This window comes from Opisthocomus hoazin, chromosome 1, assembly GCF_030867145.1.
Source record: "Opisthocomus hoazin isolate bOpiHoa1 chromosome 1, bOpiHoa1.hap1, whole genome shotgun sequence".
Lineage (NCBI taxonomy): Eukaryota > Metazoa > Chordata > Aves > Opisthocomiformes > Opisthocomidae > Opisthocomus > Opisthocomus hoazin.
In genome coordinates, this window is record NC_134414.1 from 23,456,890 (window position 1) to 23,471,554 (window position 14,665).

The window sequence follows — 14,665 nt, forward strand, 5'->3', positions numbered from 1 at the left end:
AGAAAATCCTCTTTGATGCAATTTCAGAAATATATCAAGCAAAACCACTGAATTCACAACAGTTATTAATAAAACAGTCAAATTCTCATGTCACTTATACTTTTCACAAATAGATAGAAACAAAAAAAAGACTGCTACTACTCGAGAACAGATACTTACCACTTCTTCCAAGGCAGCACTTCTTCCAAAAGAACAAGTGAGGTGTGCGAGGCAGTTAACAAATGAAGAGAAAAGTTCATTCGGAATGGCAGTTAAAATATTGCGAGGAAATACAGTTATTAGGTTGCTGATAATACTGGAAATTCCCACTGCTTCAGAGTCTTCTATTTCAATTCTATAGATAGAAATAACAGTTAGGTTTTTGTCATTAAGAAAAATGCTAAAAGTGAATTGATTTTGTTGATGCATTTTCCATCAAAAAATCTACTTCATATTATTTAAGCACCACCTACTTTAAACTGCCTTTTCTTCATTTCAGTAATCCAACGGTAAGCACAAATTATACCCAGAAATAAGCAAGCCATACCAGTTCTCCACACAGATATGCTACACTCCAAACTAAAGATTATAAGATGCCATCTAAATTTAGAGAGCAGGCATACATACCCATTGATAGTATTCAGTAATCCCTCAATGAAGTGTGCCAGGTAATCAACTTGTGAACCTTCATCAGGAAAGACTGGCCCGTGCAAAGACGCCAGCTGTGCCAGACACTGTAATGAATCTTGGGCCATATCTGTATCTTCTCTGATTTTTCGATGTACCTTTCAGGAAGTAAGATAGTTAATAATACATGGAAAATAGGGTGTTCTTACAACAGTCACATGGCTCTCAATCCAAAAGAGCACACACCAAAAAAAGCTTACTATAACTTCCACTCAGTCTGAAATGCAAGTGTTTCTACAACTCCCTAAACCACAGTAAATGTCAAGATCATGACTCAGCTCACAAAATCGCAAGCCTTGAATTAACTCACTGAAACCAACATTTAGTTAAGTCTCACCTACATGTTGAAAATTGAACTGTCTACTGAATGTTATGTCTTAAAGAGAGAAACAGATGCCAGCCAGTCAGACATACTGCTCCTTCTAAAAACAGCAATAATGACAGTCATCTCTATTATGCTAACTATGCCTAGGCTACAGAGTCTTGCTAAAGTTAGTCAACAAGTTCAATCAAGACTATATAGATGCTGCTTTAGCAGAGGTAAACACTGAAGACATACACAAAAATGAATGCATCACTTCCTTGGCAACACCCTTACATTATATGAGGCCAGCAGTAATCTTCCCGCATTTCTGCGAACTGTTATGTCATTACTTCTGCTGGTGAGACTTTCTAGATTCAGATCTTAGTATTTCAGTAATCGTATTATCATATACTTATTTTAATCATCATTTATGGATTTAAAGAATTTTCTTGGGCTCACGCCTCCTATTTTTTCACATAAGATTTACTGAATAGATAAATATAGGGTAGCTTTTTCCCCCAGAATCAAATTTAGTTAAATTATTTCAACAATATTATACATAAAATACAGTTAAACCACTAACCATTTCTCTGTGACATTATAGCTGCAAATCCACCCAACTCATAACTAGTTGGATTAGCTGTACAGTTTATCTCTGAAAGATCAAACTAGCAGGAGAAAAACCCCGCAACAGAAATACCCCTCCTAATTTATGTCCCACACTAGGCTGAGATTACAACTGAAGGTTCTCTCTTTAACATGGCAGCCCTGCCAACTTTTGCAAGGTTATTAAAATTTCTCAGATCAGATAAATGAATATCAGTTACTACCATTCACTTACATGACTTCAGATAGCAAACTAATACTACAAGCCTCAACCACTGCAAATCAGGAATCTAAACCCAAAACCGACAGCATACTGCCCTGGCCAACATTCATTCAAAAATAGTCAAACACAGGCGAGTTTTGGTTACTATTAAGTAAAATGCAAATGTATTAAAACAATTCTGCATGTTATTCAAAACATTATTCTTATCATGAACAAGTAACTGTAAACCAACCAAAGAAACAGATATCTAACCATGTCAACTTCATACTATTAAACGAGGAAGGGTTAATGTGGAAGCCAAAAAGTTATTTGCATGTGGAGGTTCACAGCTGACAGTAGCAACTGTCTGGATAGTCTAGACAGCTGTTCAGATCGTGTGTAGCTGCTAAGAGTTCTGTCAGTGATTTTTTCACCTTTTCAAAACTGCTGGAACAGATAAACTTGTAGTAAAAAAATTTTTTTCTTAAGAAAATGTAATTTATAAAAAAATCCACATGTATTCAAACAGGTATCAAGCAACTCTCAAGCAGCACTGAAGAGTTACATTTACTTTGTCCAATAACAAATATGTCCAAATTTTGAGCACGCTATTTCTCTGCTTTGCAAAAATAAAAACAGCCTGAGAACATTGAATTCTCAGGTCCCAAGAGATGTAACGTAAGATAAGATAGCACAGTAAATGAATTTACAAGCCAATATATGTTGCTGCTGCAGTAACTCCTAGCTAAGCAATGACTACAAACTTCTCCCAACAATTGTAGCAAGAAAACAACACTAGTTTTATCCAGTTTAATAGAATGTGTTTTTCAAGTTACAGAACTTGAGTATTATATTCCCCTTTCCCAACTCTACCTCTTCCCCATTCCTCCTAACTTAATCTATTTTAACGTGTTTGGATTTATGTTGTGCTGAGGAAAGAGATGCAGAATTCTGTATGCTGAAACTGGCTAGAAAACTGCAACTACGTTACTTATTTTCAGCTGTTCCGCTGAGCAAATGTTTTAAGATCAGCAAACACATACTGTTCATTTGATCTTTTCTGAGAGCTGTTACACCTTATCTGAAAGATATACTCTGCTACTGCTCATCATGCTTGGTTTCATTTGGTAAGTACATATCCAGAAGTATGAAATGTATAAAAATTTATATAACTATACATCTTTTTCTTCTGTTAATGGTCATCAATTTGAAGCAATTTATAGGCAAAATACATATTCGGTAACCTAGGAAGAATACAATACTTCTATTTGCTTTGATAAGCAAGCTGAACTTAACAGAATCAGTCCTACCTGATGCAAAAGGAAGAGTCCAACAATATAGTTTTAGAACAGGAAGGAGCTGCTTTTCCCTGTGGTCTGGACTACGAAAGTTGAAGAAAGAAACTTACTGTAAAGAAAAGCTCCATAACTCTGCTGTCCAGGAGGGTCTCACGCCAGGATTCTGTTGGCTTTAGCATCACATTTTGTGAGGATTCAAACATAGCTATATAATGTCTGCCCAGTTATCTGGTGTCAAGGTCAACAATAACATTCCTACTTGGCTTTAAAAAAATCCTAGATACAACAGGATCCATTCAGAAAGAATGTAATGGAAACAAACTTTAAGCCTCTTCACATACACAGCATAATTCATGCATGAGGCCAAGGAATAAAAGGTATTAAGTATTGAAAAAAAGAATGCTCCAGGAATGTTAGATAACAGTTTGATCATAATTATGAGACATACCATAGTGATACGATCACTTTGATAACCAGGGTGTCTAATGTGACACAGCGAGAAGGGAAAAAAGCAACCGCAATTAACAGGTGTTCAAATTTATGCAAAATAGGAAATCATTTTCTAAAAAATTTTCCTGGCAGCTTTTAAAAAGGCTTTATGATAGCTAAAGATAGCTCATTGAAATCTATATCCTATTTTTCTAAATAGCCAAATATGCGTCACAGAATGCAGATATGTTAGCCCTGCATTAATCTACATTTTTTAATCACACTGTGAAGAACAAAAGCATAAGGCACCACAAGGCATTGTCATATTAAACACGTGTGACACACATGAAAAATGCGCACACTGTGAAGCCATGATTTTGCTGCACTCATTTCAGTTCTTACCATGTGTTGTGGGATAACTGAATTTACAAAATTCTGCAAATGTTCTAGTACAGAAAAAAAGAGACATAAGCAAAAACATTTAAACAAGCAGGTTACGTTCTTTGTCAGTCTGATCACGCAGAAGAGTGTTTATCAAAGATTTTTGCAAATGCCGCCTCCTGTGACACCCCACAATCCAAGCAGTAGTAAAAATGCTTTAACTCGGCAACTTACGTTTTCGTTTGTCTTTCTGAAGCCTTTCATTATCCTCTCTGATCCCTTTCTAACCCAACCATCAGAATAAGTAACAGCATGCTCAGCTGCATGTAATTTACTTATTGGTAATGAACTGTATTAATTTTTGTGCTGTAAGTCATCTGGTATTATAAAAAAAATGTGTATCAAAAAGTATTTATATATCTAGAAGAAAATACATTTCAGAACGGTACCATTCAAGAAAGCAGACCCCTTCACTTTTGATGGGTTTTGTTTAAGAGAACAATATATGAAGCAAACATCTAGCTTAATACGAAGAGCTGTGGCACAAGGCAGGATGCACAATTTTAGTTTATTTATGCTAATTTTCTGAGTTCTGCCAAAACCAGAAATGCCTAACAGCACTGTGCAGAACCACATTGCAAAAAAGCGACTTCTTCCACAGCACAGTACCAACTGGACCTTCACTGGTGGTATGCGTCCAGAACTGCTGTCAGCACATTATAATGCATAAGAACAATCAGGGATTTCCACATTCGTGCAAAGCAAAACCAGTTTCACCTTATTCAAAATTATCAGTGTGTGTTGAACCACACTAGATCTGCACTATTTCATATAGGGAAAAACTAAAAATCACAGAATTGCCTAATCTACTTCCTTCTGAAATACAGATGTCATTTAAGTGATCAAAAATTATTCAGCTCTCCAAGGTGAAAAAAAAAGTAACACAGCCATGAAATTATTGCACGCCAGCATCCTTCATCAGGAGTAACATCACAAATTAAAACTAATTTTATCTGGCAAATTAAGCTATACTTTTTTCCTTTTCATTTGGAATGCTTTAGAAAAAACAACATTTTAAAATTGTTTACTGACAAGAGCATCCTTTGGTGTAACTCTCCAATAAACAATGGGCTTGCAAATACATGAATATCAGAAGATGATCACAGATACATCATTGATCTCTGAAAATCAATTTGCTCTTCACTAGGCTGAATCTACAGAGGGGACCAGCTACGTAATACTTTTCACGTGGAAAGAAAGAAGGGCTAGTTTGCTGTCACTATTTTAACAAGCCTCAGTATTTAGCAGCCCTATCTTGTTATTTTTAGTATCGTTTCTCATGCTAATGGACTGATGACACATCTGACAATTGCAGATTTGTGGGTAAAATCTCTGTTCACCGAACAACAAAAATTCAGCCTGCACCTATCATGGAGATCTTACACCCATTTTCCATCACATACTGGACGCACACAAATATTAGCATAAGTTAGCTGTCGAGATGCTTGCTGCTGTGAAATACCTCAACTTGATCTGTGCTATGGTTCAGCCTTATTAGCAGCAGTCCTGCTATGCCAAACTTGGAAAAAATTGGGTGTACACAGGACAAATGTAGTCATCATCATCAAAAATTAATATAATGCTCAATAGTTATGAGGAAACAAAAAGTACAGAACTAGCACAACACTTATTTGTAAGCACTCAAGCTATAACATGGATTTACGACAAGCACAGATCAGTCTATTTTGACATGCTGGAGGGCTGGAGTTGATTTTTTTTGTTGTTGTTGTTTTTCAAATGAAAAACAATTGTAAAACTTCTGGTAATAAATATAAATGCTTGCAATTCTCCCAATTCTACTAAAGAATGAGTAACTCTCATTACAGGTCACTCTGAATGACATGGAAATACAAGCTAAGAAACAGCTACCAGAAGCACAGCAATGTTTCACCCAGTTCACAAACCTTACGGCACCGATTCCTGCAGAGACCAGAACCTCCTGCTTGAATCGGAACAGGTTACTCAAGAACATGTACCAAGTTCCACTGAAAAGCATAAGAATATAACCAGATGCGTTCCTGTATGATAAGGCTCATGTGCTCACTAATTAGTGCCTAGAGAGGAAGAAGACAAGACCATAATGTGTAGAACAGATTTTCCTTTATCTGTTTTGTTAAAGTTTATGTATATATCCATTAGCTCTATGCTTGGTTTTGTTTCATAAGCTGGAGAACTAAGAGTAATCTTTTTAAAATTGTGAACTTGCAATTTTAAAATTGTCATTTGTAAAAAAAAAATAAATTTTAAGTTTTATATGCTCCTTGGAGGAATATATAAAAAAAAGAAAGAGATAAATAAACGTGTGGTTTTCCTCCCACTCTTTGCCTCTGTCCCAGGAAGCAACTGATGGGTGAAGATGAGTATCAAAATGTTTCATATCCTAAGGCAGCCACGAGGGACTATAACGTTTCACTTCAGGACTTCCCACAAATTCCAGCAGCTGAGAATGGATCCCACAGTCTTTTTCCTAAGAGACGTAAGGCTTACCCTTCCACAAAGCAGTAAATTAGGAACTCTGAAATCAAAGCTGAGATTTCTTCTGCCAGATCCTTGTTCACAAATTTCTCCACAGGAGTGAAGAACAATTCAGAAATGGAGGGAAAATTCCCGAAGTGCTAAGGCCTGAATATCTTTCTTAAAAGTTATTGTAATCACTTCTCCTTTGCTGTTTGGAACAATTCTGAAGAGCTTTGTGTCAGTCTTAGGCTTATACTTTACAAATAAAAAACCGCCTTAGAAATGTAACTGATTCAAAATCTGCCACCCAGTGTTATAATGCTAACATACTGATTATATTTGGATTTTTAAGACCTCCTCTGGCTTGCTAGCTCATCAGCCAAGCACATGGGATGAGTCTAGGAGCAACTGTCTAAAACTGATGCAGAGACTTGCTGCCCCCTATGGAGAAATGCTTCACAAACCTGTACATAACTTACACTCTCAGCAAACATATCCAGCATTCAGAAGGAGGAATGCATGCTTAAATATCTAATTATTTAAACACAAGTATTCTTAACTGTCATGAGAGAGAAACAACTACTTTTTGTTGGAGACACTGGATTCACGTAGCATCTGTGCAGCAACAAGCGTGGAAGTGTAGGAAGACCCCAAGCTAATTTTAAAACTGGCCAATTACGGAGCCGTTAGTGGTGTGGCTGTACCGGTACCCCGTCTCTTGTTGAGCACCCAAGCGGATTCTGCAGCTCCTGCTACATTTTGCTGCAATGGTTATACAGCTAATAGTACGCAAGCTCATCACTTTAAGCCTAGCTTACGCTTAAAGCACCGTGACCGTCATGCAGATGCAGGTGAAGAGTCACACCCTTCCACTATATACTGGCTGCCACCTAGGAAGCTGATGACAAAGTACTGCAAAACTGGAAACTTAAAACCACTGGGGCAAGAAAGCAGAAGAGAAAACCACTCATATATTTTCTCAGTTCCCCTTCATAAAAAGGGTCATTACTAGCCTCTCTTCCTCTTCTGATACCTGCTTTTGCGATGCTCTTTCACTGCAAACTTACTTCAGAATTCAGCAAAAACCCAAATGATGAAACCCTACTTGTTAAAAAATTCAATATCAATACAAACATGCTTAGTGCAATTATGACCAAATTCAGGGCATCTGTCAATCTTCTTGGTTTTGCTCAACTTTGTCTTAAGAAGTTGCTAGGAAGGGTTATCAAGGAAACACATAGTATCCTAGAAATCATTTCTAAATATCGGGGATTTCAAAGTCAGGTCAGTTTTTACCTAGGAGTGATAAGTCTGAGGAAAGTAAAATGCTGCTCTCTTTTGCACATTCTCACATACAGCTATTTGAGTTACACTGAATTTTTCTTTATATCCCAAACAAAAGCCAGGATAGTACCCCAACCCTTCACCTTTCAGATAAGGGCACACGGCTGTAGTAGATTCAGGTAGGTCCCAGGCTGCTACCAAACACAAGACCTAAGGAAAGCAGCCCTGCTGCTGAAGGAAATCTATGTTGGCGCTCCTCAGTACAGGTTCAACCATTTCTTTTGCTGTGAGGACCTCAACCTGCTAAAAAATGTTTTCAGCCAGGAGGTTCCCTGCTCAGTGTCATGCTCATGGGAGCTGCTAGAACAAGGGTGCTTTTTCAGCAGCAATGCCAACTCAAATCATTTCTCAAAACAAACCTAAAGTTTTCTGGAGCATTCTGTGTGCTTGTCGTGCACTTCCATTGCACATAACAGACGCGATCAATCTGGGTTGGACTGAGTTCAAACCTTGAAAGTCTGCAGAGCTATACGGTTCACAGGATCTCCCATAAAGGTGTCTCATCCTGGCTTGAGGTACAAATGACATTTTCAGAACAGAGATATGAAGAGCTTGTTCCTCTAACCGTGTGGCTGAGGAACACACATACTTAAAAAAAAAAGCATGCAGATCAGACAAAGCTTCAGTCAGTTCATACAACTGCCATCACACCATTAATTTCAAATGAACAGCAACAATGCACACTAGTGGAGTGCATCCCATTAGGTTTATGCAACCTGGATTTTAAACCTAATCTCATATGCTACATTCACTTGAAAAACTGCCAGCTTGCCTCCAAGCAAGTACAGGCACCAAATCCCAAACAAGAACTAAAGCTCAATTTCGTCTTTATCCACGTACTATTAGCACACTTTACAAAAAGTTGTAAAAATCTGTACCTTAACAAATAAAGGGTAAGTAGTTCTATGACAGCTCCTAATGACAGATAATAAACACCCTTCTGTAGATGGGAAACAGCTGGACAAAATCTCATGTTCTGTTTAAGAACTGTTGCATTTGAGAACATTCATCCCAAGTCCATTAGAACGTGGCTACAAGAACAGATAAATCCCAAAGTCAAGAAGAAGCGAGAAACATCTCTGGAGGTAGAAGAATATAAACTGTAATTACATCCTTACTCCACAGGCTGTATTATACGTCCATGTCAAGGTGCATTAAAGCCCAGCAACGTTCTGCTCCTTAACTGGGGACTTTGAACACTGATCATGTACTAGGAATGGGATCCTCGAAAGCACCCTTGTAAAGGAGAGGGCTGTACCTCTTAATACTGATAACTTGCACTTCCTTAATTAGTCAAAACATTCATTTAAGAAAAGATGCAGTTAAAACTAGTTCCATACGAGTAAACAGTACTTAACAGTGCTGTTAACAGCACTGAAAAACGAAACTCTGCAGCAGCCAACATGCCACAACAGACTGCCATACGTTCCTAGTGCAAAACTGGAATCCTGTGTTATTGTCATTTCCAACAGTACTGCCAAAAACCTCTGAAGCATCTGCAGACACCAGGTGAATTAATACCTTGAGGTAGCAGATAAAAATAACACTAGATTATTGCCTGTGTGTTAGAAAATGAAGTAGAAGAAACTGCACATGACTGAAAGGAGGACTCCTAGGTCATCATGCTCTGCCCTTCCTACTGCAGGCACTACATGCTAAGACACTCAAAAATTACTGAGTTCCAGCCTAAAGTAGGTAGGTCCCAGCCTCCCTTCTTTTGTTGCTCCAATGAGATGGCTATTCCAGAATGCATCTTTCCTGCCAGCTCCCCTTGCTAGCAATAGACTATACAGACTTACTACAACTCTTTTGTTATAATTGGTGCCAGCGCTGTCCATTTAACAATGCAACACATACTAAGTTATCCTGTAGCAGAACTCTTGAGAAGTTGTATGTTTTGATGTAATTCTTGCAGCTTAGTGATTTAAATAATGTACCTCTTGGCGATGGTCACTGTAGAGTTAATGCACATTTATGCCACTTCCTTTTTTTGGAGATACAAGAATCTTGCTAAAGATTGTATACAAATACTGCAGATTACTGTTACGCTGTAGGGAATACTGAGAACCAATACTATCTTGCCAAGGGAAATACCAACTAAAGGAAAAAAGATGTGTCTGTGGATACAATGGATCGGTTTACTCCATGCTTCAAGTATTAAATTTATGCCCATTGCTTCAGCATATGTACTGTCAAGATTTGGAAAGAGGATACCAAAAGGATACCAACTGATCAATCAACACAGCAATTCTTATGTTCTTTTGTAATGTGCTACCTATTTAGAAACTGCAGCCAAGTGAAGTTTCACTGCCCATGTGCCAACAATCAACTTTTAAGCCAGTCTTCTTAAGGAAGAGCCACAATATAATCAACGTGGTGCTGTAAACCCCAACACCTACTGAGATGTTACTCAACTAAGACCTGCATTTCTCAAGGATGATTAAAGTCATTTCAACTTCTGTGAAAACAGGTTGCTATGTAGAGGAGGGAGAACCAAGCTGGTGCTGTAATTCTTACCGCAAAATGAAATGTCCAACAGTAGAAAATAAAAAGATAGTATCAAGCAGAGCAGAAGTTATGAAAAGATTTGAAATAGAGACATGTAGAAGCATTTGCAGTGGTTCAGACTAAAGGTCCACCTGATCTCCAGAAGTGGCCAGAATTTGTTTTCATAGTATCCCAAGTAGGCCAAGTAGCAGAAAACACGGTTAATCTTAAGCAGCGGAACAGCTTGCTTAGCTATTTCAGTTAACACTTACTTACTAGCACCTACAGACTAAATCACTTCATATTATATAGTTACAAATGAAAGCTGGAACTCCCAAGGCTTCACATCTTGCTTGTATGTATCTAGCTCCACCACTGCAAACCTTAGCTTAGGATAAAGTGCCCAAGAAGAATTAGAGCCCTCGCTTTCAAACCGTAACAACATCAGTATTTGGAACTACTTCAGAGGTTTGCACACAGCAAGACTAAAATTCAGAGGGAACCACCTCTACCCACCACTGCACAACACAAGAGCATTTCCCTTCTATTTAAGATTACAGCTTAGGAAAAAAAAAAGTGTTCACATATTTGAATTCTTACAAATCCCAAATTCTCTTCCAAAACCTTTTGTAAGATGCAATAATTTAACCCCAGTCTCAGTCTTGTAGGCACATGCACTAAATTCCTCTCTGGATCCCCGCCAAATCACTTCCGTGATTAATAGCACTGTGATATTTACTTTTAATCTGTGGCACCTTCCATAAAGACAAAATAACTGGTATTCTGCTTTACAGATGTGAACCAAGGAATGTCCAGTTTCAAATAAATTTCACTTTTGCTACCCACTGCACAATGAATGGAATCAAAGACAACAAACACATAGATAGCGCCTTCTGACCTTCAAACCAGGAAAGCAAATAAAATCCTTACATTGGATTTGAAGGCAACATCCACATTCCTGCAGTATGTGTAATTTAGTAGCAATGGTTTTAAGAAAAGAAGTTTATAAACCAGCTTAAAAATTTGGCTCTTGGAAAGTTTGCTGAGCGTCTTAAAGACAGTCTAGCTATTGAAAGAGGCGTTGTAATGTTTTATCGCAAGTGCTGTCGTAACTCTCTATTAAATAGAGAATGTGATTGATTATTTCTACAATATTCTTCTAGCCCATTTTTCGGGCTGACCATTTTTGTATCTTTTTTCTTCTCTCCCTCACCAAGACTCTTTCTGATTCCCATTTCCTGCTCAACTTTTCATCTTTACCTTTCTCTGGACTTTCATAATCAGCACACATCACAAAGATGTCAATAGGGAAGCAATGGCACCTGTGTATTGCCAAAAAAAAGGAGATGCCATTTCTTCTCTTAGCTAGCAAATACTTTTTCTTTAGACCAAAGAGAACCTGTTACATGTTCTACTATATGACCGTGCTCTCCTATGGGGAGTCGGTTGAGCCGGCACATTCCTAGATGATCGGGCATTTACCTGCCGCCTCCTCTTCTCTGAGGGAGAAAAGTAGGACATATCAGACCTCCACATACAAATTCAGCAGTGCTTAGACCTCTCACCGTTTGGTTATGCGTTAAAGCAGCATATGACACTTCTCCTCTGCCCCAACCAGACAGACCATCAACCTGCAATAAGTGGCTGCTCTGCTGAACTAGTTTTGCCTTTTATATAAAACACTTTAAAACTTCAATGCAGAGCAAGAGCAGCTTCTGCATTAGCAGGCACAGGGGTGACCATGAGCACTAATGGAAGAAAACAAATCAAGGACCAAATATCAGGCTTGTAAGTTTTACATTTTTAATCTCCTCACAAAGACTTTACTTATCACCTGGTAGAAGCAACCCAAGTCAGCTGAAATAAAGGACCTGACATTAAAAGGATATGATTTGGAGGAAGGAAGTTCCAGCTTAAGACCTGATTGGCTAGTGCAAGATAACGCTGAAACACTGAAGACATCTGAGCACTGAGGTTTTCACGTCTGCTGAATTCCTGAAGTACCTCTACTGTGAGCATGAAGATCTGCCGCAGATCGTCCTCCTACAGTCAGGACGAACACAATATATTAATAGAGTCTCTCAGTCATTAATTAAAATGTTGATTAAGAAGAAATACTTTTCTAAAGAGAAAAGACTTTTCTGTTTTCACCCCATTTTCATTAAAATACAGAAAATATTCTGAATGTGTCAGTCACAACCCCCAGACTTTTTGCCAAAATCAATAGATCGTGTTTGGAAAGAATAAGGAAAAAAATCTTCTCATAAATGCTAGTCATTAAAAGAAAAACTTAACAATGTTTTTAACAACTGGTGGAAGAGAGGGTTGGTCTTTGGCATGAAAAAAAGTTGGTAAGTTGTTCCACAACAGTCAGTTTAAAGCAATGCCTTCACAAAAACATTTCTGCCTGGCCAAACAATACATCTGAGACAACCAGACTACACCATCTGCAATAATATTTTTAAATACATAGCTCTCCTTGGCTTTAAACCAAAGCTATATTTAAGACTATCATTGTTCCACAGAGTGTTCGTTTTGTTTGCAATTGGTAGCCAAGGAATTAAAGAGTCCAACCACATAAAGATCTGTAGCTCTACATTCATAAAATGAGCAAAAAGGGATTGCACCTTTTCGATATGAGTTTTTAAAAAATACATTATCAACTTTCCTGAAGTAGCCAGTATCTGCATTTACAACATAATATTTGACCTATTAAATGCTGCTAGGCACACGCTGTACCTGAGTGCACCTGGCACAAGAAAGTACTTCTGCTTCTCAGTGTTTAAATTTTAGAAAGACAGGTAGCATATATTGATACAGAACTAGTTTACCTGAAATATACGTTTACAGTTACCATGGAACTCCATGCTTAGTCCAATGTTGCTGGTTTTACTTGAACTTGAGAACTCGCTCAACAACGCCGTTAAAATGGAACAGGCCAAAGTTTGCTACAAAAAAAATAAGGGGGAATAATATAACTAAAAGATGTCCAATAACGTAATACCACCTACATCGTCCTTAAATTATTTTATTAGCATATTTCTATGACTACAGCTTCAGTTTCTTCTAACACAAACTAGAACGACTCAAACTTTCAGGAGTATAGATCCTTGGGTGAACCACCTCTGGGATCATCCAGGCTCCATCGTTACAAAAGAAATTCAAGCATTTGAGCAATACAAAAGCTAGCAGCTGTGCGAACGTCGCTACCAAATGGAAACAAACTTCTTGCAATCCATTTCCCAGCCTTGCTGTTTACTTTCTCTCCCTGTGCACAGGCCTTTACTGGTATTAGTTTCAGGGAAGATTCAGTTTCCACTTATTCCTATTGATCTAATAGTTCAGGTCACTCTGAAGTTTATTTTGGCCTTTCTTTGCATTTGCTACACTTACCGTGTTGGTATTTGAGCATGATTAAATTTATACCACCGAAAGCGATAAAAGCTAGTCAAAAACAATGCCTGCAATACACAGTCTACTGCATCTTTTCCCTCTTCCCCCATTAAAAAACAGGAAAGAGATATGCAGAAAGCCCTGATGCTTGAGAGCCTTTGGGTACTTCCCTCCACAGCACAACATCCACAAGCCTCAGAAAAAGCCGCTAAAACTACTTTACTAGAACTATGTCTCTGAAGCGATAAAAAAATTGGTGAGATACAGGCATGTTAATTTTGGAGAAACAGATCCACGAAGACTGACGGTTTAAGTATCTGTTTCATTCTCAGATTTTTAAGGTAAAGGAAATAAAATGCTTATCCTAAAACACAACTTAGAAGCCAACTTCCCTTTATGAAACACACTGCTCCAGCCTTTGTTGCTGTTTTTTGAAATAAAAAAAGCTTTTTTTCCTGATGCCAAAGTCCAGTAACCATCAACACCAGTTTTAATATATTTAACCGATTATTACATAGAAAAGGGAGTAAATATTGTACAGCAGAGATGCGAGAATTACAACAGAAACTGCACATCGATGAAATGAAAATGCTTTTTGTTAAAGAGATGTTCTTAACAAAAAACTTCAAAATTACTGGCTATCCTCCCAGACTGTTTGGAGCCAAGGTGCCAGGGATGGACAGAGGGATAGGAATTGTTAAAGGGTCATGCATGCCAGCAAGTGTCCAGGGGTTAAACAGAAATATGCACACTACCTCTGAACACGCGAAAGATTAAAGTGGAGATGATACTATTTATGCAAGCCCATACAACAGCTGAGACCAGTGCCATCCACCCACCAACTGCAACATCTTTGTTCAGAAATGCTTCTGAAGTCAGTACCTTGACCCTCCAGACAACTAGTTATCTTAGCCAGTATACACTAAATTAACATTCTTACTTGCTAAATAAGTCCCAGACAGATCGAACATAGTGGCTTCATGATAATATATGGGTTTCTCTTCTACTAGATAATAAAGCCGTATAGTGGACCAGCAT

General features: G+C 38.0%; 1 protein-coding gene across 1 annotated transcript in view; it reads right to left on the minus strand.

Annotated features, from left to right (window-relative positions):
• XPO4 (exportin 4) overlaps positions 1-14,665 on the minus strand; it is a 92,733-nt gene that overhangs the window by 33,455 nt on the left and 44,613 nt on the right. The window contains exons 5-9 of the mRNA XM_075418950.1: positions 13,066-13,182; positions 12,124-12,277; positions 3,187-3,299; positions 607-764; positions 160-334 (exon numbers count right to left, since the gene is read on the minus strand). Of these exons, the coding sequence (XP_075275065.1) occupies positions 160-334; positions 607-764; positions 3,187-3,299; positions 12,124-12,277; positions 13,066-13,182 (717 nt within the window). The remainder of the gene's footprint in view (positions 1-159; positions 335-606; positions 765-3,186; positions 3,300-12,123; positions 12,278-13,065; positions 13,183-14,665) is intronic.